The following is a 22,956-nucleotide window of genomic DNA, read 5'->3' on the forward strand; positions in this document are numbered from 1 at the left end:
ACGCGCGTCTTTCATGCATCTCGCGAGATCTTGCAATTGTTCGGAAAATCACCTATTCAAGATTATCTACATGTTAAAGCTGCACTCAGAAATCATTTATAAGCTTTTAAAGATATAAATATGTACAAATTCAAAATGAATGATTGCAAAATATAATGCAACAGGAACACAGAAATGATTGTCAATCAAATATTGAGTTTTTCAAGAGTTGAACGTTTAGTACATATTCCACACATTAGTCCCAAGACAATCTGATTAAAATCTGATGTAGTGTACGGGCTTTAATTATTTTGGCTATAAACTTATTTTAATTTTGTTTTATTACTTTTGTTATTAATGCCTTTTTATTTTATTATTTTACTTTGATTTTGTGATTTTTTTTAAATTCCGCCCTACATACATATTAAAATAAGTTTATAGCCAAAATAATTAAAGCCTGTACACTACATCAAATTTTAATCAGATTGGTCCCAAGACTACATTTGAAACGATGAATGATCTTAAGAGATCCTTAGAGCCCCTCACAAATAACCCTTTACATGTAGTTATTTGGAGGGGCATATACAATTACATTAGGGGGACTTGAGTGTTTGGGTTCTGGGGTGGGCAACTCTTTCCGTTAAGGGGAGCAGAGGTCTGGCTTTTGTCACTCTGTACATGAAATTGGTGATCTATGAATGAATTCTGGCGATTAAAAACAACTTGTATGTGCTGCAAAATGCCCTAAATATAGAGTATAAAACTGGCTGTGAAGTAGACCACAAACATATGGCGTTTTTTTGCCTCTTGGGTGTGCTGGGTGATGATGTCACTAATGACAACCTAACCATAGATTTTTAAAAGCAAAAATTAGAGAATTGAAGATATTGCTAAATGAGAGATCCACCTGAGGTACATATATGTATATTATCAAAGCAATCAGACTTGTGGTTTTCAAGAAGAATTCAAAAAGCGGGTGCCAATCATTAATATAAGCTAAGCCCTACATTCATAAATCTGAGTGAACCTTGATGTACATGATGACTTTGTTAATTCAGGCCTTAGTAAATTACCAGGACCTGGGTTTGTTTCTAAATCACCACTGGGCATTAGAACAATTGTAGAAGCTCTGTTTTCAGAGCAAGTACGTGTAATTTGAGGAGCGTGGTCATTATTGCCAAAAGCACATCTACTCATTTCAAAGTGTGATCCTACCACATATCAACTAAATTGGCCCAATGGTTGCTGGGATAACTGCATTGATCTAATTTGCATATTTTTGGGAGGGCGTGGTCATTACTGTCAAAAGCACATCTACTTGTGTCAAGGTGTAATCCTACCAAATATGAACGAAATCAGCTCAATGGTTGCCGAGATCAAAGGAAATAACTGGATTTAGCTAATTTGCATATTTTTTGGGTAGGGTAATAACCTAAAAGATGACTTCCAATAAGGAAGCTATTTTGAAATTGGGCTCTTAGAAATTCTGAGGCTCAGAGTTCTGAAAAGTATACACTACCGATTGAATACATTTGGTAAAACTTGTGAATCTGAAATCAGGAATTCATGAATCTGAATTTAACAGAATCAATTATTCTGAGCATGCTCTGTCAGTGTAGTAGAGAGAGGTAATTTTGAATGAAAATCTTGAAAAAGACCCACTGAGGATTTTCAGATTTAGAAAAAAAAATTACGTGCCTATTAACACATACTTTTTCATCAACCTGCCAAGTTTCATTGGCATCTGCTGCAGAGTCTCCGAGAAAATGTGAGAGACAACTTCAAAATGAGAGTAAATCTAGTACTCCCCTTTCAGGCTTCGCCTGAACGGGGACTACAAACCACAACTGTTCACTCTATATAGTATTACTGTAAATCATTTATTTTAGCTGGGATTAATTTTCGCTGAAAAAGACTATGATGTTTTGTTTGGAGTTTATTTTCACTGATTTTTGATGATTTGAATGTAAAATAAAGGAAAAAGGGTATATTGGCTATTTTCACTGAATCATCCCATCGCGAAAAAGTATTATACAGTAGTACCTTTCTGACTTCTGTGCATAATGGGTGTCAAATCTCATTCCACCAATATCTCAAGAACCCTTAGGTGCCTTTAATTGTAACTTACAACGTATTCCAGTAATTAAATTGATTATCCCTTTTATATCATTTGCTTCTGGCCTAACTTGTGGAAAACAATGTCACTTACAATAGTCACTTCCAAACACCACCCCCAAGGATGAAGTTGAACAACATAGATTAAGAATAAAAAATCCATTTTAAATCCACTGAATACATATGTCAGTGTAATTTTGCTAACAATAAATAGAAAATTACAAGTTATACAATATTCAGGCGTAATAAAAAGAAATCAGTTGGTTCACCATATTTTGAAATTGTGAACAACCTGTAGTAGTACAACACAAGTCCACTAGTCAAAAGTTCGATGTCGGATAAAAAACTTATTTGCTTTAGTTTAGGGGTGGGGGTGGGGTGACCTCAAAAAGTTTCCATCCTATAAAAACGATTATATTTTTTAATGAAGTCAAAAAAATCTTGGAGAATTTGTAGTTCGTTTTTTTCTCTATCAAATCATTGACAAAAATAATAGAAAATGAAAAAAAAACATCCTCCAAGACGAGAAAATGGTTTGGTCCGAGTGTAAATATGTGCGTGAAATGAAGTCAATTTCAGGGCATGGAAGTAGACAACCAACTGCTATGCCATACTACTGTCCGATTATCAATTTGTATTTAATGGTGAATGTAGTCTGACGCCATGATCAATATTTATCAATTAAATTTCATGGGGGGGGGGGGGGGGGTTGGCTCTGAAGGAATTAAGTTTTTTATTCTACATTGAACTTTTGATGTTGTAATACTGTAAACACTTTAATCCACACAAGAAAATAGTAACATTTTAACAGTGAAAATTTCTCTGATATCTTGAAGAGTGACCCAACTTTTGCAAAATGATTTCCTCATGAAAGCCATTAAATCCTAAAATTGTGAAAAATGAATTTATCATAAAAGGACAGTAATAGAGGGGCTCTAGTTCACAGTAACTTCAGAAAACACAATGTTTTAGAAAGTTCCCTGGTTTCTTTACTCAAAGAAGCACATTTTTTTTTATTTCTGCATAAGTTTACAGTTCATTCACACTGTTCATGCAGTAGACACTGGCAATGCATGCAATAGAGAAAATTTCAACAAACAGCATAGTTGGACACTTAATTGTAAATGTCGTGCTGATGAGTGAATTACATTAGTATCAATCACTGTGCCCACCATCGGTAGAGTTTGAAACAACAATATGTGGCTGCTAAAAACGATATTGTGTTATGAAGTCTTTTCCTGTAATTGTCATTACGTCTAACAAGTACCACTGGTGAAGTTGATGTCAGCGTATGCAGAGGTAAACGTGACAGCTTCTTAGTGTTATACTCCACTTGGTATTTACAACAGGGATCAAACTGCCAGGATACTCCATACAGACTTGCACATCCAATGCTGATAATGCCTAGAGGTAGACTAACATAGTTTGACACACTACAGGGCAACATTAGAGGGCACACTATACATGTTACACCAGTAATAACTGCTGTCTTATGTAGACAATTTCCTACAGTAATCCATCTTGCTGTTTCATCTCCAATCTTGGATGGTTCAATCACTATGATACCACATTCAGCTTCCAAGGCATGCTCAAGTTGAAATTCAAAATGTTCTTGGGCATTTTCACCATCGTAAACCTCCCGGATTATAGCACATTCTGAAGGGGATGGTAAATCACTGCCAATAAAAACAAAATTTTTAATTAAATTACAAGAAACATGACTGTAATAAAAGCTACATTAAAAATGTCCTTATATGTTGTGAAGCATCTTCCCTAGCTAATATTCATTCAGCCATCACCTCACAACTATTGGATTTAGACCATTTGATAGGTGAATAAAAAATAAATTGTGATAAATGCACTTCTAACCTTTTCACCACACGACTTTCTCACCCAAATTTGTCTGCATTTTTTTTCCAATATTCCTCAATATTTCTGGAAATGTACCCTAATGTTGGAGCCAACAGTAAAGTCTTCACAATTTCGCAGAAGTTCTGAATAATTGAATTCCATTTGAGTCTCAGTGAAATCTTGTTAGGTTTCACAGTATTTTTTGTATATTTAGTCTAACAAATTTGAGGTAGGGTAGTGCACATTATCTTTATTCTTATATAGGGGACTGTGAGTAGTGCTATCATAACTGTTGACATTTATCAAGCTTGCCTGAAATTGCGCTCATTTCCTGTATGTGTGGTAGTACTGCCGGTCTGGGGACAGAGTCCAGGTGCTTGTTAAGTGTCATTGATAAAGGAGAAAAGTAAATGTGTACCCACACACATTTTACGAGTCACTCTGTTAGTACACGGTGTCCTCGAGTAAAGAAGTTAACGTAATTAATATGGGTACGTAGGCATTCAGTGATTGTTTTACAACAGAACAGTATATTATTTATATGATATTAAGTCGAATGGCAATGCACATACATCGGCTGTTCAAAGTTCAAAAATTAATTAAAAGCTGGACGATCTTACCTCACTCTTACCGCCATATTGAATTTGTACAGTGAACTCCCGACATGCATTGCACAAAAATGTAGTACGAGTGGTTATGCACGTAGCTTGGAAATATGTCTCCGATGTTATGAAAACAGAACAAAAAACATCACGCATCCATGAATCAGAGTATGAACATTTTATATTTTTGTATTAGTGTATGTAACTATTCACTATATGTTATCTATATGTTGAGAATGGCTAATCTTTCGTCAAGGCATCGGTGGTTCAGTGGTAGAATTCTCGCCTGCCACGCGGGAGGCCCGGGTTCGATTCCCGGCCGATGCAGATAGACTTTTTTTAATTTAATGTAAAACGTAGTACATATTTGATGTTACGAGGATACAAACAAATGAATTTAAAAATATCGGGTCACTGTTTTACTATTGTTTTCTAAGGTAAGAATTTATCTCAAAATTTTGCTCAGTGACATATATATAGTGGAAACAGATATACAGTGTCGTCGTACAGAGTAGTTTTTGATGTCTTCAGGTAATAATATATTTACATTATTTTAGTGGGTTTTCATAGTGGGCTATGGAAACCACTGCTAAAATGACATTTATACATATCATTTTGCCCCGTTTTCTTCGAAAAAAAACAGATTGACACGATTGACAATGAACCAATGTAACTACAAACTAATTGTAAACAGATTCTGAGCCAATAATGTCACTGCTATATGTGCTAAAGTATGCGCAAATGTAACAAACTAACGAATATAGCAGTCCGCCTTAACCTTTTCATCACCCGACTTTCTCGCCCAAATTTCTCTTTACTTTGTCTTATATTCCTCAATATTTCTGAAAATGAACCCTAATTTTGGAGCCATTAGACAAAATTTGAGTCAATGTTCGGTTTTTACTCTTTACATATTTGGCTATTTTTGTTCCAATCTTCTGAATCATGATGATAACGCAGACTATAATCAGGAATAATTTGTGACGAACTGTTGGTGAAAAGAAATTTTCTGGAATTAACCGGCGAATGGAAAATATACATTCTCGACTTTGGGTTCGAGTTTGGTGTGAATCGCACATCTTTTTTCTTACATGACATTCGTGACGGCGTGGTCTTTACACCAAGTATACTATTTGTTATAAGTCATTCGATTATGTTCATGTATAATTATGTTAGATTGGACGGTAACAATTTATCTGCCTCAAATTATGGCCATTATTTTCAAGTTTGTATTTTTCCCGACTATTTACTAGTCGAATTAAGTGAAAATCATCGTTATTTAAGTGTCCACCTACCACCCAGTAGTAACTAATATATTAAATACTTGTGATGGAAAAGTCATGGAATGGAATGATTGAGTTCAAGTTAAAAGTGTCTGAAAATACCCCAGTGCCGGATATTTTTAGTAGATCATGTACACCATGATTGCTGGAAAATAAATACAATCCTTGGTTGTTTTTTTGTAGGATCATGCCTTGCAGCAGAACAGTGCGCCATTATTAGCACCTAGGTCATTTCCACTGTCACCGTACCATTATTACATGCATGTGCCATTATTTCCTGTTCCATTTTTAACTAAATTCCCATCCTGTGCGGTACGAATTAGTGAAATCATTGTTTACATTTGCATCTGTTGCAGAAGAAAGTATTTTCGGAGATCTAAAGTTTGTCTCACCTAATGCACAGCTAATCACATCGAAAGTCTGTTTGCGTGATCTTTTTCTGTAGTAGTACGAATAGTGTGTGTATGTGTACTTATTTTATTAGTTAAAATTAATAAATAGGGCGAATTGTTGGCTAACATTAAAAGTTTGATGGGTGCAGATAGAATAAATATAATATATAATAAGAAAATATAAATAATTACGCCATACTTGCGTATGAGTTTTAGGTGAATAAATATAAATACGTCGTATAAGTTATAAATATGTATATATAACTGTTAGATCTCAATCAATAATATATATGAGTTGCCAAAAGTTCTGTCCACCAATTCTTAATCGGTGTACAAAACCTGTCAACAAAACAAACTCTCGACGGTAATTAAATGTGAATCGGGTGTGATTACGAGCCCTCTGTAGTTCTCCGAAAACCCGTTTTTCTAAACAATCTGAAATTACACGCAATATTTCCATCAATTCACATTATACATGTATTTGATTGTGCTTGGATATTCAAATAACAATATATTTAACTCTCGACAAGTGGTTATTCGAAGAAATGGACTTTCGACGAAATAAATAATATTAATAAATTAATTGGGCCCTTCAGATTGTCGGGTTATCTGCAGTTTAAACCCAAAGACTTTTCAATCGAGTCAAAAATTATCACAATCAACCGATTTGTCATTTTGCCAGTCACATGTCCAATTTGATTAAAATCTGATATGTTGTACTAGCACGGCGTGAATTTAATTTTATAGTTTATTTTAAATATATAAATAATAATAATAAATAAAATAAAGTAAAAGAAGGGTATGATAAAATAAATAATTAAAAACATATGAATATAAATGAAATACATATTAAAGGGCGGTAGTCGTCGCGGCGTGTCCTGTTCGATATGAGACTCATAGCGACGTATACAACGCGTGTAAAATAAGCAAATAACACCGAATAAACGGCAAGGTAAATACTACGTCAAATTATAGTAAATATGTACTGCGTGCGTGTAAAATACATTGTTTATTTACATGAAATGCGAACACGCACTGCGCGACGACCACCGCGCTTTAAATGAGAAAAAAATAAAGCCCAAACTAGGATCTTATTTTAATCAGATTGATAAATGTCTGGAGAAATTTGATCATGTCCTTCTGTTTGCAGACCTTATTTATCAACGTATCACAGGTATCTACAGGATGGCTGTGTTGTGACACAGCCATCCTGTAGATACTCTCATTCAGATTAACACAAGGCGTCTTGATTCCACCACCGGTCGCTGTCGGCGCAGTCACCGCTTTCGAATTCGATTCAAGTGCGCCCTCTCGCGCATGACGCGTACATACACATTATTGTCGATTGTGACGTATGTCGTTAGTACGGCACTGTTACTGTTGTATTTTAGTAACAGCGAATACAGCAAAGAAGTAGAAAGAGTAAAGTATTAAGTAAAGTATTAAGTAGAAGAGTGATCAATATCACCGGAAATAACCAAAAGTAAGTTTAATTGGAAATCTGGTAGGTTTGATTTCTGATTACAAATGTATTTATATTAGCAATACATCATGCATTGTTATATCTGGTATAATTTTCGCTACAACGCCATGAACGCGATCATTTCATGAACCGCGATACAATCCACAATAACTCACAGTCTAGGTTTCTGTCTCTTTAAATAGTTTTTTTTTTTTTTTTTTTTAACTTATTTGTGTTGTATATATTATGTATATGTACAGATCTGGGATTCAACTTGGATATTATCGGAACATTATCCGGTAACGTCAGCCTGAAGATGGGAAGATTGAAAACATACCGCGGTGATATGGGTGACACTGTCAAGGGAAATAGTGTTGGTTCGTCTGCGGCAAAGCTTGGTAAAGTTCTGGTTAATGGGCCTAGTTCGGTCGGGATGTACCAGAACAATTACGGTAGTTCATCAACGACGTACGGCAGTGCACGACATTTAGAGGATCTGCGCACACGTAGCTGTTATCCAAGTTCCGTCAAAATCGGCCGAGTTCTCATCGATGGTGTCAGTTCAGCCAGCATGTCAACTTACAGACCAATGCATAGCAACCATGTATACCACCGTTACCCATCCTCAATCCGGTCACGTGTTCCAAATAGCGGCAGTTCATTTGTCATTGGTAGGGTGATTGGAGACGGCGATATACAAAAACGCGCGTCGGAAAACACACATGGCGATATCGGTAACCTGAAGCCGAGTGAATGCTCGTATAAACCCATACTTGATAAGCACTCAATGCATATACCGGCGACACAAAAAAGTTTGCCTAGAGGGTCCGGTATGCAAATGGAACATTTTAGTTTGTCATCAGCGACAACCGCTTCCCCAAAAGTGAATAAAGCTGTCCCAAAGAATGAGAGCGGTCCATTGCCAATCGCTGATAAAGATAATAATAAGACTGCATCGGAAACAAGCTGCAATAGCGATTATACCAGTGCAACCACTTTAATTGAAAGCAATACAACAATTGACGAGAAGAAAACTGATGCAACAAATGATCTGACAAGTGTTTCTAGGTAAGAACCCGGTTTTACTCAGACTCGTGTATTATTATACATTTATACTTTCTCACCGTCAACTCTAGTCTAAGTTTATGTTACTGTGGAATACTTTATTCTCGCTTGGAATTAATTTGCGCTATTTTCGCTGAGGGAATAATTCGGTGAAAATAAAATCCAGCGAATATACTTTTTTTTTCTATATATTAAATTCAAATCAGTGAAAATAAAATCCACACAAAACACACAAAAAGTCTATTCAGCGAAAATTAATTCCAGCTAAAATAAAGTATTTTTCAGTATGTTATGATATCTGATAAGTAGTGGAATTATTTCATCCGTTATTCCATCGTCCATCGCATAGAAAATCAATTTTGATTAATACAATTACTTACCGTCCCACAACGAATATAACACCCTGCTTAGTAGTGTGCTGATTTTAGTATGGTATTCGTGTAAGCAACCTTTCGCGAAAGTCGCCCACACACCGTGTCGTGTAATCAAACAGCAATGTTCACAGCAACAAAATTTTGCGATTTTAACTGACTCGCGAAATTGCCCATAAATTGTCTATCGCCAAATTAAAGCGTTTGAGAGCATATAACAAAAACCTGTATGAAATGTGGCGTAAGGTAACTGCATTTTATGCAACTAAATATCACCACATACTCGGCATGGTCAATACTATGTCAGCCAAGTCATCAATGCAAATACCTAGTATTTATTTATTTATTTATTTATTTATTTATTTATTTATTTATTTATTTATTTATTTATTTATTTATTTATTTATTTATTTATTTATTTATTTATTTATTTATTTATTTATTTATTTATTCATTTATTTACTCACTTAGTCATTTATTCGTTTGTTCATTTATTTATTTATTTATTTATTTATTTATTTATTTATTTATTTATTTATTTATTTATTTATTTATTTATTTATTTATTTATTTATTTATTTATTTATTTATTTATTTATTTATTTATTTATTTATTTATTTATTTATTTATTTATTATAAATTGTACTCCGCGACAATAAAAGCATATTGACTTGAAAATGTTGGGAGCCACCAACCTAATTTTTGGGAATATGGTAGTTGCCTTTTTGTTGTGTAGTGGCCATTTTGTCAGTATTATAACGCTGTTACCATAGGTTACTATGCCATATCTCAAATTATAGGCTGGTGACATATGCTGAAAAAATTTATATTGTGAATGATGGGGCACTTTTTGAACATTGTCATGCGATTTATAACCAACTTTCAAAAATTATGAGTAAATCTACTGCGCGTATGGCCATGGCGCCTAAAAGATATCTGTGCTCGAACCGACGATCGCGTAGCACCACACCGCTAAGTTACAATACGGCGACCGTATATTACAATGTCGGACGCTGTCTGATACTAATCATGTTCCTATTTATATTATTCCAGCGATGCTGTTTTGAAAGCCAGTGATATGTATTTCGATGAGTTGTCCTCTGATGAAGAAATGTTTGATATTATAACACCCAGTTTATTTAAAACTAAGAAGATTCCTTCTTGTCTTGAGACAACTGGTAAACGTGCAAACGATGCTCAAAGTCAAAGAATAAGGTAATCATTTGAAACAAGTGTAGAGTCTATAACATGTTTTACCTACTTTTAAGAAGGGTGCATGGCAAATTTAACAAAATATTCATATACTCGTTGTATGAATGTATATTCATTCCGAACGGAGTTGAGTTGTGCAATCAGTTGTGTATTCGTTTCTTATAAGTTCTACGTGCCTCAAATCTTTAAAGCGCGCCGCCTACGGTGATACAATACAAACCGACAATACTAAAGTCTGGTCTCTGATTTATAGTATTACAGCGGGTTTTCAAATTCGCTACTATTTGCTGAAAAAAACTCAACAGTAGCGGCTTCCGGGACCACCCAGTAGTAGGTATACAACTTGATACAATTGCGATAGATGTATCACTTTTCATACAACGAGAATAACTTATACATATTTTATTTCCTTGTGTCTTGCAGCAACATAACTGTTGAAACTCAGAAGACGAAACCTGATACTATTTATGTGACGGCTAGTAATATCTCGACAACATTGAATGAGACAACGAGCTTCGCATTGACGTCTGAAGATGTGTCACGTGTACATATTGTATTCTAAACCACGTGACAGTACAATTGGAATAAAACGAGTGATTTATACAGTTTGACATTTGTATTTCTCATACATGCGCTATTCCTATACATGCATAGAAATACCGAATTGATTTGTAATTAAGTCAAATTCGGTTGAATGTGCACTTACAATGTCACACAAATCGGTTTATAAATCATTATAGGGCGGCAGTCGTCGCGCTGCGCATGTGCGGCATTTGTAGTGATAAATTTTGATTTTCCTAAAATTCAATGCGCTCTTCTAATGGAAATCACAAGTATGAGGTTTGATCTGGGCGCGACTTGCAATGATTACCGGTGGCTCCTTCGATACCTTCCAATCACATGAAACATACCAAATTAAAGGTCGGTAACATCTCAGTTTGTACTCGTTGATCCGCGTAACAGTCAAAGTCGCCATCTTTGCTTATACTAGTATGAGACCCATATATTTCGCGCATGCGTGGCGCGACAATTACCGCCCTTTAACGAAGGAAATAGATTAGAGTCCATCACAATGTACTGTACCTCTTATATGACTCATGTCTGTGTTGCCATGGCTGCGATCTAAGCTATGAACCTAAAAATATCAAAATACAGTGAAACGTTATGGAGTTGATTACTAGTAATGTAAAACATTCTCGACCAAAACAGATATAATTCGTCTGGATGATGGACAAATATCTAGATTCATAGTTTCATTTCTTGTTTCTGTAGTGCTCTTAGAACATGTATTGCAATTTTGATTTTTGCGTTTGCGTACTGTGAATATCATGAAGGAAATTCATAAAATATTTAAAAAACTTTCGCCCCGGAAGATCTGCGCGTGTCATTCAAATTCAAAGAAGACGCTTCCATTCGCTATAAAAGCAACGTCTATTACCCACAAGTCTTGGTGGGTTTCTTCCAGTCATTGACCGAGCCCTAAACTCGCGGTAATTGGCCTAGTTGTTTTCAACCATCATTTGAAATATATAAAATAAATATTCCATATGAAACAAATTCATGCAAAATTCACAGTAACACAGATGATTTCAGAAGTTATATTATTACATCTATTGTCTTTTCTACGATTTATTGAGTTGGACACTTTCAATTCTTATTGTGTTATCATATCATTTTAATTCCTTCCAGTTATTTGTTTAGCAAAGAAAAACAGATATTGTGTGTAATTGCAATGTACCTAAAGATCGTATGTTTAGGTCACAATAATTGGGAATCAATTAGACGCCATAGTCGCCGCGCAGCGTGCGTTCGAATTTCGCGAAAACAAACTACTAGTATGCGCTACATGGGACCCATTGAGCACGACGCGGAACAAGGACTGTGGCGTTCAAAAATATAAATGAATACACTGATCACACACTACTTCCATCTACCACAGTTATGAGAACTGTACATCTACGCAGTTAATCCACCAATGGAAGGGACTTGTCTATCACCAAGACACCCTAGTGGCTAGGCAACATTGCAAATAACTTGTATCTCGTGGCTTCCGGCGACGGATCAATGTTGAATACAATATTTTTATTTTTATTCGCTGGCCTGTTTGTTTAGCAGCTGTTACCAATTTTTATTTTTTCTGTTAGGGGTTTGACATTAGAAATCCGGGTGGTATATCTGGGTAGAAAACAATTTATACAGAGAAACATTCGAAACAAAATCCGACGAAGACATTAATTTGAAAAAAATATAGGTAAAAAAAATTGTACTCGTTTTTTTTTACTATTCAATCCAATATTTCCAGTGGCAACCTTTTAGAGTTAACCCATAGACTTCATGAAGTGAGGTTTCATATTTACACGTAGTACAGTTTTATTGTGTTTGTCACATGAATGTGACGATATCGTGTGATATCGCCATGTGTACTTTGAGGGGCGTGTCAAGTAATAACGACTACAATGTACGCAGAATGTACATCAATAATTAAAAAGGGTTAACATGTGACTGGAATTTATTATTATACTGTTTTTTTTTAAATAATTTCAAAAGCATTCAGAAGCTTAATCGGATAACAGTATCTGTACTGTCTCTGTCACCACCCGCCACATCACTGTATTGTACACCTGTGACCTTCGACCCCTTAACTAGCCATATAGAGTTCAAAGGTCAAATATACAAGTTAAAGATGGCGGTATCGTTGTGAGTTGGTACATGGTCGTGTTAATTAGTTTGTCAGGATGCTATATGATCTGTACGACACCAGTTCATGTTATGACACTATCGCGTACCGATGTTTTTGTGACAAAGTAGTGAACGTCTGTGATATCTATGTGTCTTTACTATTGCGTCATAGCAGCCGATCGTAGTTTGAAAATTGGCAACAGCATTAACGACAACAAACGGACGTAATCAGAATCTCACAATGGCAATCCTGCGACATTGGACTTTGATTGCTGCTTGCTATGCGTTAGTAACCCACTACGCAGTCGGGGCATCTTCCCATAGACATGGTAAGTATCATGCGGCCAGCGTGGTAGTGTGAAAACACGGTACGATCAATCACCGTAATTTAATAAAGGGCGTCAATGTGAACGACTTCCGTGTTGGTGTTGTTAAAATGTATGCTTAGGAAGTAATGTAGCACAACCATTGCCGCCGATAGTACGTGCTTTATATTCATTTTGACAATTTATTAATAGAATAATAATTTGAAAATGGCGTGTTTCGTATTAGTGTAGTTTGTAATCTATAAAAAATCTACATCAAGTCCATCCTAGTATGTATTCGGTTAATCTATTAGATACCCAGCGGACACCACAGTCGCTTGAGAGGTGAAAATCCAATTAAATCGATCAGTACTATTTATTAAAGTAATAATCAAGTGACTGTGGGGAACACTACTGTGGATTCCATGTGAATTTGTTTATGGACATTTATAAAATATTCCTGAAAGAAGATCTTTGTGCTTCATTCAAATTCAAAGGAGATGATTTCATTGGCTGTACAAACCAATTACGGTAGTAACACTCATTACCAATGAGTTTTTGCAAGTTTTTTTTCATCAATCATTGGCCGATTTACTGCCATGAACGCAAAGGATACATCCCACTAAATATGTTTAAATTTGCTTGAAATTACAGTGGTTTGGTTCACTGAAATAAATTTAAAAGAATAAATGTACAAGTAGTACTGTACCACTGTTTGGAATGGAAGCATTTTAAAAATATTGTCCGTCTTAGTATTTACTTGAAACTGTAATAACTTTTTAAAGCTGCATCCCATCACACACTTTTTACCAGTGAATAAAAAAAAAGTTTCCTCATTGAAAAAAGCTCTGTTAACAAAATTAAAAGAATAAAATGACAGTCTTGAAAGGGTGGTATTTTTGTGCACCACCTCATGGTCGATATAGATCCCACTTTTATCAACTTGCAAAATCTCTTGCAAAAATAAAACAGTTAACAAACTACATGTACATGTATATTGATTTTGGCTCTGTTTTGGAGTTTCTTCATACCCCACAGAGTCAAACTAAACAACTTTGCCTTTGCAAATAAACATTACATTCTTAAAATTCTATCAATATATCAAGAAAAACATTTCAAAATAAAAATAGTAAAAAAATACTGTTAATTGTTAAAATTGTTGTCACTAAACATTTGTAAAATTTTGTGGGTTTTTTTTCCAGAAATTCATTGCGTCACCCTGTCTTAGGGAACCTCAATAAAAATGTTCACTGATTCAAAACTTTTTTTGTTTTTCTCCAAATCGTGAAAATTGATCTCTCTAAAGTTTTAATAATTTGTTACCCCATACTAATGCCAATACTGTACTTCAAAGGGTACAGCACATGTACACTGATCAGTCTGAAAAGATGACAGGCATCACATGACAAATAATCCAATTGTTTGAATATGAATGTATACTTAGCTTACAGAGAAATAGGTAGCTAGTTTAATAATCAGCAAATGTAATTGCAAAGTTATTAAAAAGTATAAAGTATTTATAAATAAAACACTACATTTTTAATATTCAACTGACACATGCCATTATCACTGGGCGATATGTGGACATACTATATATACCAGTGATCACTGTTTGGTGTGTTCTTTATTAAGTACTGATTAAATAGATAAGTTTCAAATTACTTTTGAACAACATTTATCTGTTACAATTGGCATACTACTGTAAATGCATGTAATGTCTCTGACGCAATTTAATTTTATTATGTTAATTTTTTGAACATATGCACTGGATATTAAGTTTACGAATTTGCCATTAGAGAAACAATATTACCGGTATATTTATTTTACATACTTACGTGGATTTAATTTAGGGAATTTTACTTATCAAAATACTGAAATGCAGTTGATAATTAATATACCGGTACTACATGTAGTAGTATAAATCTCTAGGTGATGTGTGTATGTGATCTGAGTGTTTAGTTACTAGTTGGATCCATATTTTTGTTCTTGGGATTGTGACAAATGGCTACAAAAAAGACCAGTAAAATATACATTTTTAGAATTTTCAGACTGCAAGCTTTTCACAAATGTGATACTGTAAAATGACTAATTTTCACTGGGTTTAAATTTCACTGATTTACCATTTCAGGCATATTCAGTGGGTTTTAAATTCACGGCTTCGTCATTTAGATAATGTGTTCTATGCTAAATTTTACATATTCACTGGGTTTTAATTTAGCGCATTTTTCCAGTCAGCGAAATAAGCTATATTAAAACACAGTGAATAATTACCCCCTTTACAGTATATTACATTCTGCGATCTGTTATACACTTGAACAAGAATTTTTTTTTATAATTCCATTACATTACATATACTGTTATTTTTCTATGATTTTTCAAAAGCATTAATGAAAACATTGATTTAATAAGTTGTGCTAACAATTTTGAATTTGTCGACCAAACATCGTTTGTAAGTTTGTAGCTTTTGACAGCAATTTACGTAATCGCATGAGTTCTAGATTAATAAACATAAACAAACAAAACCATAAATTTGTTGGTTCTGTAAAATCGAGACAAACAAAGGTTATTGTGTCATTGTGGCCTACTTTTTAAGTATTTCCCTGCTTATTACTGTGCACATTTGATGATGATAACTTTTGATGAATTAAAGATATCTCATCGTCATATTCCCCTCTGAATGATTGGCATTTCCACGTTGAACTTAAAATAAAGAAACTCAAGTTCAAAATCAGTCATTCAATTTTTGTAGCAGAAGTTTGATTCATCTCTCTTACGTAAGATCATGCAGTAAACAGTAAATCTCCTCTTTGTGCCAGCATTAAATGGTGGTTTTCACAGCAGCTTGCAAATTGTCTGACTAGAATCTGTGCATGGCCCTAATTTATAGACATGTACATGTGTGTACATGACCAACGGCTTAAAACACTCTCTATCAGGCATGTGTGTCCATAATACAAAACATTATGGTGACAAATGAAACCCGAAACCTTGGTAGTTATGTAAACAATTTGAACAATATACAAGGAAAATACAGCTGATATAGTTGACTAGTTTAAATATGCAGTAAACACAAAATTATTATTTACTAGAATTAATACATGTCAAAAAAAAAATAAAACCTCCATCACTATTTAGAAAATATTCAGTATTATGTAGAGATTGCTACTGAGATCATAGAGCATGGTCATATAGTTCCATATACTGTCCCTCGATGTGTTCATGTTAGGATCCATCTTATTGGTGTATCTCAAAACAGAGATCTAACTATATACATATAGAGCATGTGATCATGCATACTTTAGATGTTTTGTGAGCCATTTTGTTGCAAAGATATAGTTGTACATACTGGTACATGCACAATATTTTTTTTTTTTGAATCAATTCACTATTTTTGTAATGTATATCTAAAAAGTCTGAAAACCATAGTTTTGTGTACATCCATGTTTTACAGATTTTTTGACTGATTTCATTCAAAGTTTGTAGATAATGAATATAATAATAAATATTATAATTTATTGCATCTTTAGAAATACATGTATCAGTACAGTATAATTTTATGAAAAGTACATAAAAATATGAAATGAAAAAATAATAAGATACGTTTACATTTTCCATTCATTGAAAGCAATGTAAATATAATGTGTAACATTGGTTAATGAGCTCTTGTCATTAATCTGCATCAGGTAAATACATTTTTCAGTATTTTAATAATTTGTGATAGAAAGTTATTTTGGTGTAAAATGTTGTAAATTACAATCTATCAGACTGTTTGAAAATTCTGTTCAAGATTTGTGTTTTGAAGTATTGTTCATAGCATCTTTTTTTTTAATTTGCCAAATGTTCTAAGTTTGCTATAATTTTTACGTTGGCCATAACATCAAAGATGGAAGGGAAAGGTATATTAAGGAAAAAATTTCTGTCTAGCGTTGTCGTCGCTGTCGCTGTCATCATCATCGTCATCCTTAATAATTGTTATTGTGTGCATAATAACTTTACTAATTCTATTCCAAACTTGGTCACCTTATTCATCAGTATAAAGTCTTCCCTAAGTATGAATGACAGATGTCCTGTATGAAAATATGCAAAAATTGAGAAAATCTGATAAAATATTTTGACTGTTTCTACTTGACTGATCACTGGTGATACACATTCAAAGGTCACTGATCTCAGTGGAAATATGCATTGTTGTCTGTGTTCAATGAAGCAAATCATTTATCTTGTAATAATGAGAGTTTTTGCACTGTCTGAAACCTAAAATTTTTACAGAAAACAAGCTAAGCACTCCTATGAATTGGGTGCCAAACTTTGATGAAGATCTGAAGCTAATAGAAAATCTGTTTAGTTCAAATTTATCAAATCAAAAACAATACATAAAAAAATACATAAAAAGCAAAACGTTGCATCCACATTTTGAAAAGAAAATTGTACTCAGAAATAGGTATTTTGGATTTGACAAACAGTTCATTCGACAAATGAAAGGTCACAGGAATTTGTTTCAGCTATTAAAACAGAATAATAGAGCTTTTAAAATAATAATTTAAAAACGCACTTTAAAAACAAAGATTGCAGTGTTTGAAGATGTAAATTCTCAGTAGGCAAAAGTACTGTTGACTTCTCTCTCCACTGGACACCAACTAACTATTTAAGTTGATTTGCATTACAGAGCAGAGCTTGCAACATGATAGGGGGCGTTTTTTAGCTCCGCTGTCGACTTTGTCGAGCGGAGCTTATCATATGAGTGATTGTCCGTCGTCGTCCGTCGTCGTCGTCCGTCGTCGTCGTCCGTCGTCCGTCGTCCGTGTCAATGTTTTACTTTTTCGACTTCTTCTTGAAAACTACAAGCCTGAATGCTTTGATACTTGGTGTATATGTACCTTGGGTAGACCTCTCTCAGATTTGTTCATTTCATGATGATATCTTCAATTCTCTAATTTTGGTGAATATTTTTGTCATTTTTAGTAAAAAGTGATATTTTCGACTTCTTGTTGAAAACCGCAAGTGCAATTGCTTTGATATTACATATATAGGTACTACATGTGGACCTCTCTCAGATTTGTTCATTTTGTAATGATATCTTTAATTCTCTAATTTTGGTGAATATTTTTGTCATTTTTGGTAAAAAGTGATATTTTCGACTTCTTGTTGAAAACCGCAAGTCCAATTGCTTTGATATTTACATATATAGGTACTACATGTCGACCTCTCTCAGATTTGTTCATTTTGTAATGATATCTTCAATTCTCTAATTTTGGTGAATATTTTTGTAATTTTTGGTAAAAAGTGATATTTTCGATCTCTTGTTGAAAACCGCAAGTCCAATTGCTTTGATATTACATATATAGGTACTACATGTGGACCTCTCTCAGATTTGTTCATTTTGTAATGATATCTTTAATTCTCTAATTTTGGTGAATATTTTTGTAATTTTTGGTAAAAAGTGATATTTTCGACTTCTTGTTGAAAACCGCAAGTCCAATTGCTTTGATATTACATATATAGGTACTACATGTGGACCTCTCTCAGATTTGTTCATTTTGTGATGATATCTTTAATTCTCTAATTTTGATGAATATTTTTGTAATTTTTGGTAAAAAGTAATATTTTCGACTTCTTGTTGAAAACCACAAGTCCAATTGCTTTGATATATTATACATATAGGTACTACATGTGGACCTCTCTCAGATTTGTTCATTTTCTAATGATATCTTCTGTTCTTTAATTGCCATGTGCATTGCTAACAGCGGAGCTATCTCAGCCGACAGGCTGCTTGTTTTACTTTTCAAATAATACTGTAGTCACACAATGAATATAATAAGGCAGTTCATATTTGTCTCAGTGTCTCATTAATTTTTGACAGATACCTGTACAAAATACTTGGGCAAAAGCCAGCTAAGATTTTCTGGTATCTTGCATGATTTATGAATCTATTCATGTCTGAATGCAGCACTTTTTTTCTGAGATGCGGCATTTGTTTTTATAATAACAAATCTTAATTACTTCGAATAAAACTGGAAATTATGTCCCTTAAAATAATTAAACAAATTAGGCACCAATGATTATTTATATCTATCAAGGACATTCGATAAACTGCTTTCCCACTGTTGTTTCAATCCCAAAACTTGTTTGTATTCAAAATTAATTAGTACAATGCATATTTATATTGAAACAAATTATGATAAAGGGAATTCTATTATATAACAAAGGACAAGGTCACCAGAGTTCAACTATGTTTACTAAATTGTAATTTTCAACGATTAGATTAGTTTTGTTATGTTGTTATGTTTTGTTTGTTATATCAATTTTTTGAATTTTTTTCAATTTTTTTGCTTTCAGATAAAACATCTGATATGGATGCAGATGTAACATACATGTACATAGTTGTGTCTGCAGCTGTAATTGTTACCAGTATTACAATTATTGCCATGTGTAATTGGTGCTATGGTCAAAAGTATTCGGTAAAATCAATGCTTTACATATCAGTTCTATAGACCTTGCTCATTTGTAATTGAGCATTGAAATGATTGTGTATAATTTGCATATTTTTGCATCATAATGTGTAAACATTGAAGTGAAAATGTAACACTTCTTAAGAGCCAGACCTCTGGGACCGGTCAAATGAAAAAAGTCAATTGCCAATTACATACATGTAGACTTAGTTTAAATGATTTTATTTGGCAGTTTGTGTGCTCAAATGTCCTGAGTGTTCTAATCTGTTATAATCTAGGTAGTTCATGTAGACAAATAAGTCAGCTCAGTAGTTCATGTGGACAAACAAGTCAGCTAAGTAGTTCATGTGGACAAATAAGTCAGCTAAGTAGTTCATGTGGACAAATAAGTCAGCTAAGTAGTTCATGTGGACAAATAAGTCAGCTAAGTAGTTCATGTGGACAAATAAGTCAGCTCAGTAGTTCATGTAGACAAATAAGTCAGCTCAGTAGTTCATGTGGACAAGTAAGTCAGCTCAGTAGTTCATGTAGACAAATAAGTCAGCTAAGTAGTTCATGTGGACAAATAAGTCAGCTAAGTAGTCCATGCAGACAAATAAGTCAGCTAAGTAGTTCATGTGGACAAATAAGTCAGCTAAGTAGTCCATGCGGACAAATAAGTCAGCTAAGTAGTTCATGTGGACAAATAAGTCAGCTAAGTAGTTCATGTGGACAAATAAGTCAGCTAAGTAGTTCATGTAGACAAATAAGTCAGCTAAGTAGTTCATGTGGACAAATAAGTCAGCTAAGTAGTTCATGTAGACAAATAAGTCAGCTAAGTAGTTCATGTGGACAAATAAGTCAGCTAAGTAGTTCATGTGGACAAATAAGTCAGCTAAGTAGTTCATGTGGACAAATAAGTCAGCTCAGTAGTTCATGTGGACAAATAAGTCAGCTAAGTAGTCCATGTAGACAAATAAGTCAGCTAAGTAGTTCATGTGGACAAATAAGTCAGCTAAGTAGTTCATGTGGACAAATAAGTCAGCTAAGTAGTCCATGTGGACAAATAAGTCAGCTAAGTAGTTCATGCGGACAAATAAGTCAGCTAAGTAGTTCATGTGGACAAATAAGTCAGCTAAGTAGTTCATGTGGACAAATAAGTCAGCTAAGTAGTTCATGTGGACAAATAAGTCAGCTAAGTAGTTCATGTGGACAAATAAGTCAGCTAAGTAGTTCATGTAGACAAATAAGTCAGCTAAGTAGTTCATGTGGACAAATAAGTCAGCTAAGTAGTCCATGTAGACAAATAAGTCAGCTAAGTAGTTCATGTGGACAAATAAGTCAGCTAAGTAGTTCATGTGGACAAATAAGTCGGCTAAGTAGTTCATGTAGACAAATAAGTCAGCTAAGTAGTTCGTGTGGACAAATAAGTCAGCTAAGTAGTTCATGTAGACAAATAAGTCAGCTAAGTAGTTCATGTGGACAAATAAGTCAGCTAAGTAGTTCATGTGGACAAATAAGTCAGCTAAGTAGTTCATGTGGACAAATAAGTCAGCTCAGTAGTTCATGTGGACAAATAAGTCAGCTAAGTAGTCCATGTAGACAAATAAGTCAGCTAAGTAGTTCATGTGGACAAATAAGTCAGCTAAGTAGTTCATGTGGACAAATAAGTCAGCTAAGTAGTCCATGTGGACAAATAAGTCAGCTAAGTAGTTCATGCGGACAAATAAGTCAGCTAAGTAGTTCATGTGGACAAATAAGTCAGCTAAGTAGTTCATGCGGACAAATAAGTCAGCTAAGTAGTTCATGTGGACAAATAAGTCAGCTAAGTAGTTCATGCGGACAAATAAGTCAGCTAAGTAGTCCATGTGGACAAATAAGTCAGCTAAGTAGTTCATGCGGACAAATAAGTCAGCTAAGTAGTTCATGCGGACAAATAAGTCAGCTAAGTAGTTCATGTGGACAAATAAGTCAGCTAAGTAGTTCATGTGGACAAATAAGTCAGCTAAGTAGTTCATGTGGACAAATAAGTCAGCTAAGTAGTTCATGTGGACAAATAAGTCAGCTAAGTAGTTCATGTAGACAAATAAGTCAGCTAAGTAGTTCATGTGGACAAATAAGTCAGCTAAGTAGTCCATGTAGACAAATAAGTCAGCTAAGTAGTTCATGTGGACAAATAAGTCAGCTCAGTAGTTCATGTGGACAAATAAGTCAGCTAAGTAGTTCATGTGGACAAATAAGTCAGCTAAGTAGTTCATGTGGACAAATAAGTCAGCTAAGTAGTTCATGTGGACAAATAAGTCAGCTAAGTAGTCCATGTAGACAAATAAGTCAGCTAAGTAGTTCATGTGGACAAATAAGTCAGCTAAGTAGTCCATGCGGACAAATAACTCAGCTTAGTAGTTCATGTGGACAAATAAGTCAGCTAAGTAGTCCATGTGGACAAATAAGTCAGCTAAGTAGTTCATGTGGACAAATAAGTCAGCTAAGTAGTCCATGTAGACAAATAAGTCAGCTAAGTAGTTCATGTGGACAAATAAGTCAGCTAAGTAGTTCATGTGGACAAATAAGTCAGCTAAGTAGTTCATGTGGACAAATAAGTCAGCTCAGTAGTTCATGTGGACAAATAAGTCAGCTAAGTAGTCCATGTAGACAAATAAGTCAGCTAAGTAGTTCATGTGGACAAATAAGTCAGCTAAGTAGTTCATGTGGACAAATAAGTCAGCTAAGTAGTCCATGTGGACAAATAAGTCAGCTAAGTAGTTCATGCGGACAAATAAGTCAGCTAAGTAGTTCATGTGGACAAATAAGTCAGCTAAGTAGTTCATGCGGACAAATAAGTCAGCTAAGTAGTTCATGTGGACAAATAAGTCAGCTAAGTAGTTCATGTGGACAAATAAGTCAGCTAAGTAGTCCATGTGGACAAATAAGTCAGCTAAGTAGTTCATGCGGACAAATAAGTCAGCTAAGTAGTTCATGTGGACAAATAAGTCAGCTAAGTAGTTCATGTGGACAAATAAGTCAGCTAAGTAGTTCATGTGGACAAATAAGTCAGCTAAGTAGTTCATGTGGACAAATAAGTCAGCTAAGTAGTTCATGTGGACAAATAAGTCAGCTAAGTAGTTCATGTAGACAAATAAGTCAGCTAAGTAGTTCATGTGGACAAATAAGTCAGCTAAGTAGTTCATGTGGACAAATAAGTCAGCTAAGTAGT

General features: G+C 34.3%; 2 protein-coding genes and 1 non-coding gene across 6 annotated transcripts in view; 2 read left to right on the forward strand and 1 right to left on the reverse strand.

The window, feature by feature from the left end:
- Positions 1 to 3,078: 3,078 nt before the first annotated feature.
- On the reverse strand, positions 3,079 to 4,608 carry LOC100371144 (transmembrane protein 11-A, mitochondrial-like). Its single transcript, XM_002732317.3, has 2 exons — positions 4,566 to 4,608; positions 3,079 to 3,770 (listed from the first exon to the last, which is right to left on the reverse strand). Exons 1-2 carry the CDS (start codon positions 4,580 to 4,582, stop codon positions 3,254 to 3,256), a joined length of 534 nt encoding a protein of 177 aa, XP_002732363.1. The 5' UTR covers positions 4,583 to 4,608; the 3' UTR covers positions 3,079 to 3,253.
- Positions 4,609 to 4,803: 195 nt separating this feature from the next.
- On the forward strand, positions 4,804 to 4,874 carry TRNAG-GCC (transfer RNA glycine (anticodon GCC)). The gene has a single exon. It is a non-coding gene; the product is annotated as a tRNA-Gly (tRNA).
- Positions 4,875 to 13,009: 8,135 nt separating this feature from the next.
- The window catches only part of LOC102805130 (uncharacterized), a 32,525-nt gene continuing 22,578 nt past the window's right edge, over positions 13,010 to 22,956 (forward strand). For all 4 annotated transcript variants that reach the window (XM_085502488.1, XM_085502489.1, XM_085502490.1 and 1 more), the window contains exons 1-2: positions 13,010 to 13,341; positions 19,651 to 19,772. In XM_085502488.1, the coding sequence (XP_085358614.1) occupies positions 13,254 to 13,341; positions 19,651 to 19,772 (210 nt within the window). In that variant the 5' untranslated portion in view covers positions 13,010 to 13,253. The remainder of the gene's footprint in view (positions 13,342 to 19,650; positions 19,773 to 22,956) is intronic.

The sequence above is a fragment of the Saccoglossus kowalevskii genome, chromosome 8 (assembly GCF_978046115.1).
Source record: "Saccoglossus kowalevskii chromosome 8, keSacKowa6.1, whole genome shotgun sequence".
Taxonomy (NCBI): Eukaryota; Metazoa; Hemichordata; class Enteropneusta; family Harrimaniidae; genus Saccoglossus; species Saccoglossus kowalevskii.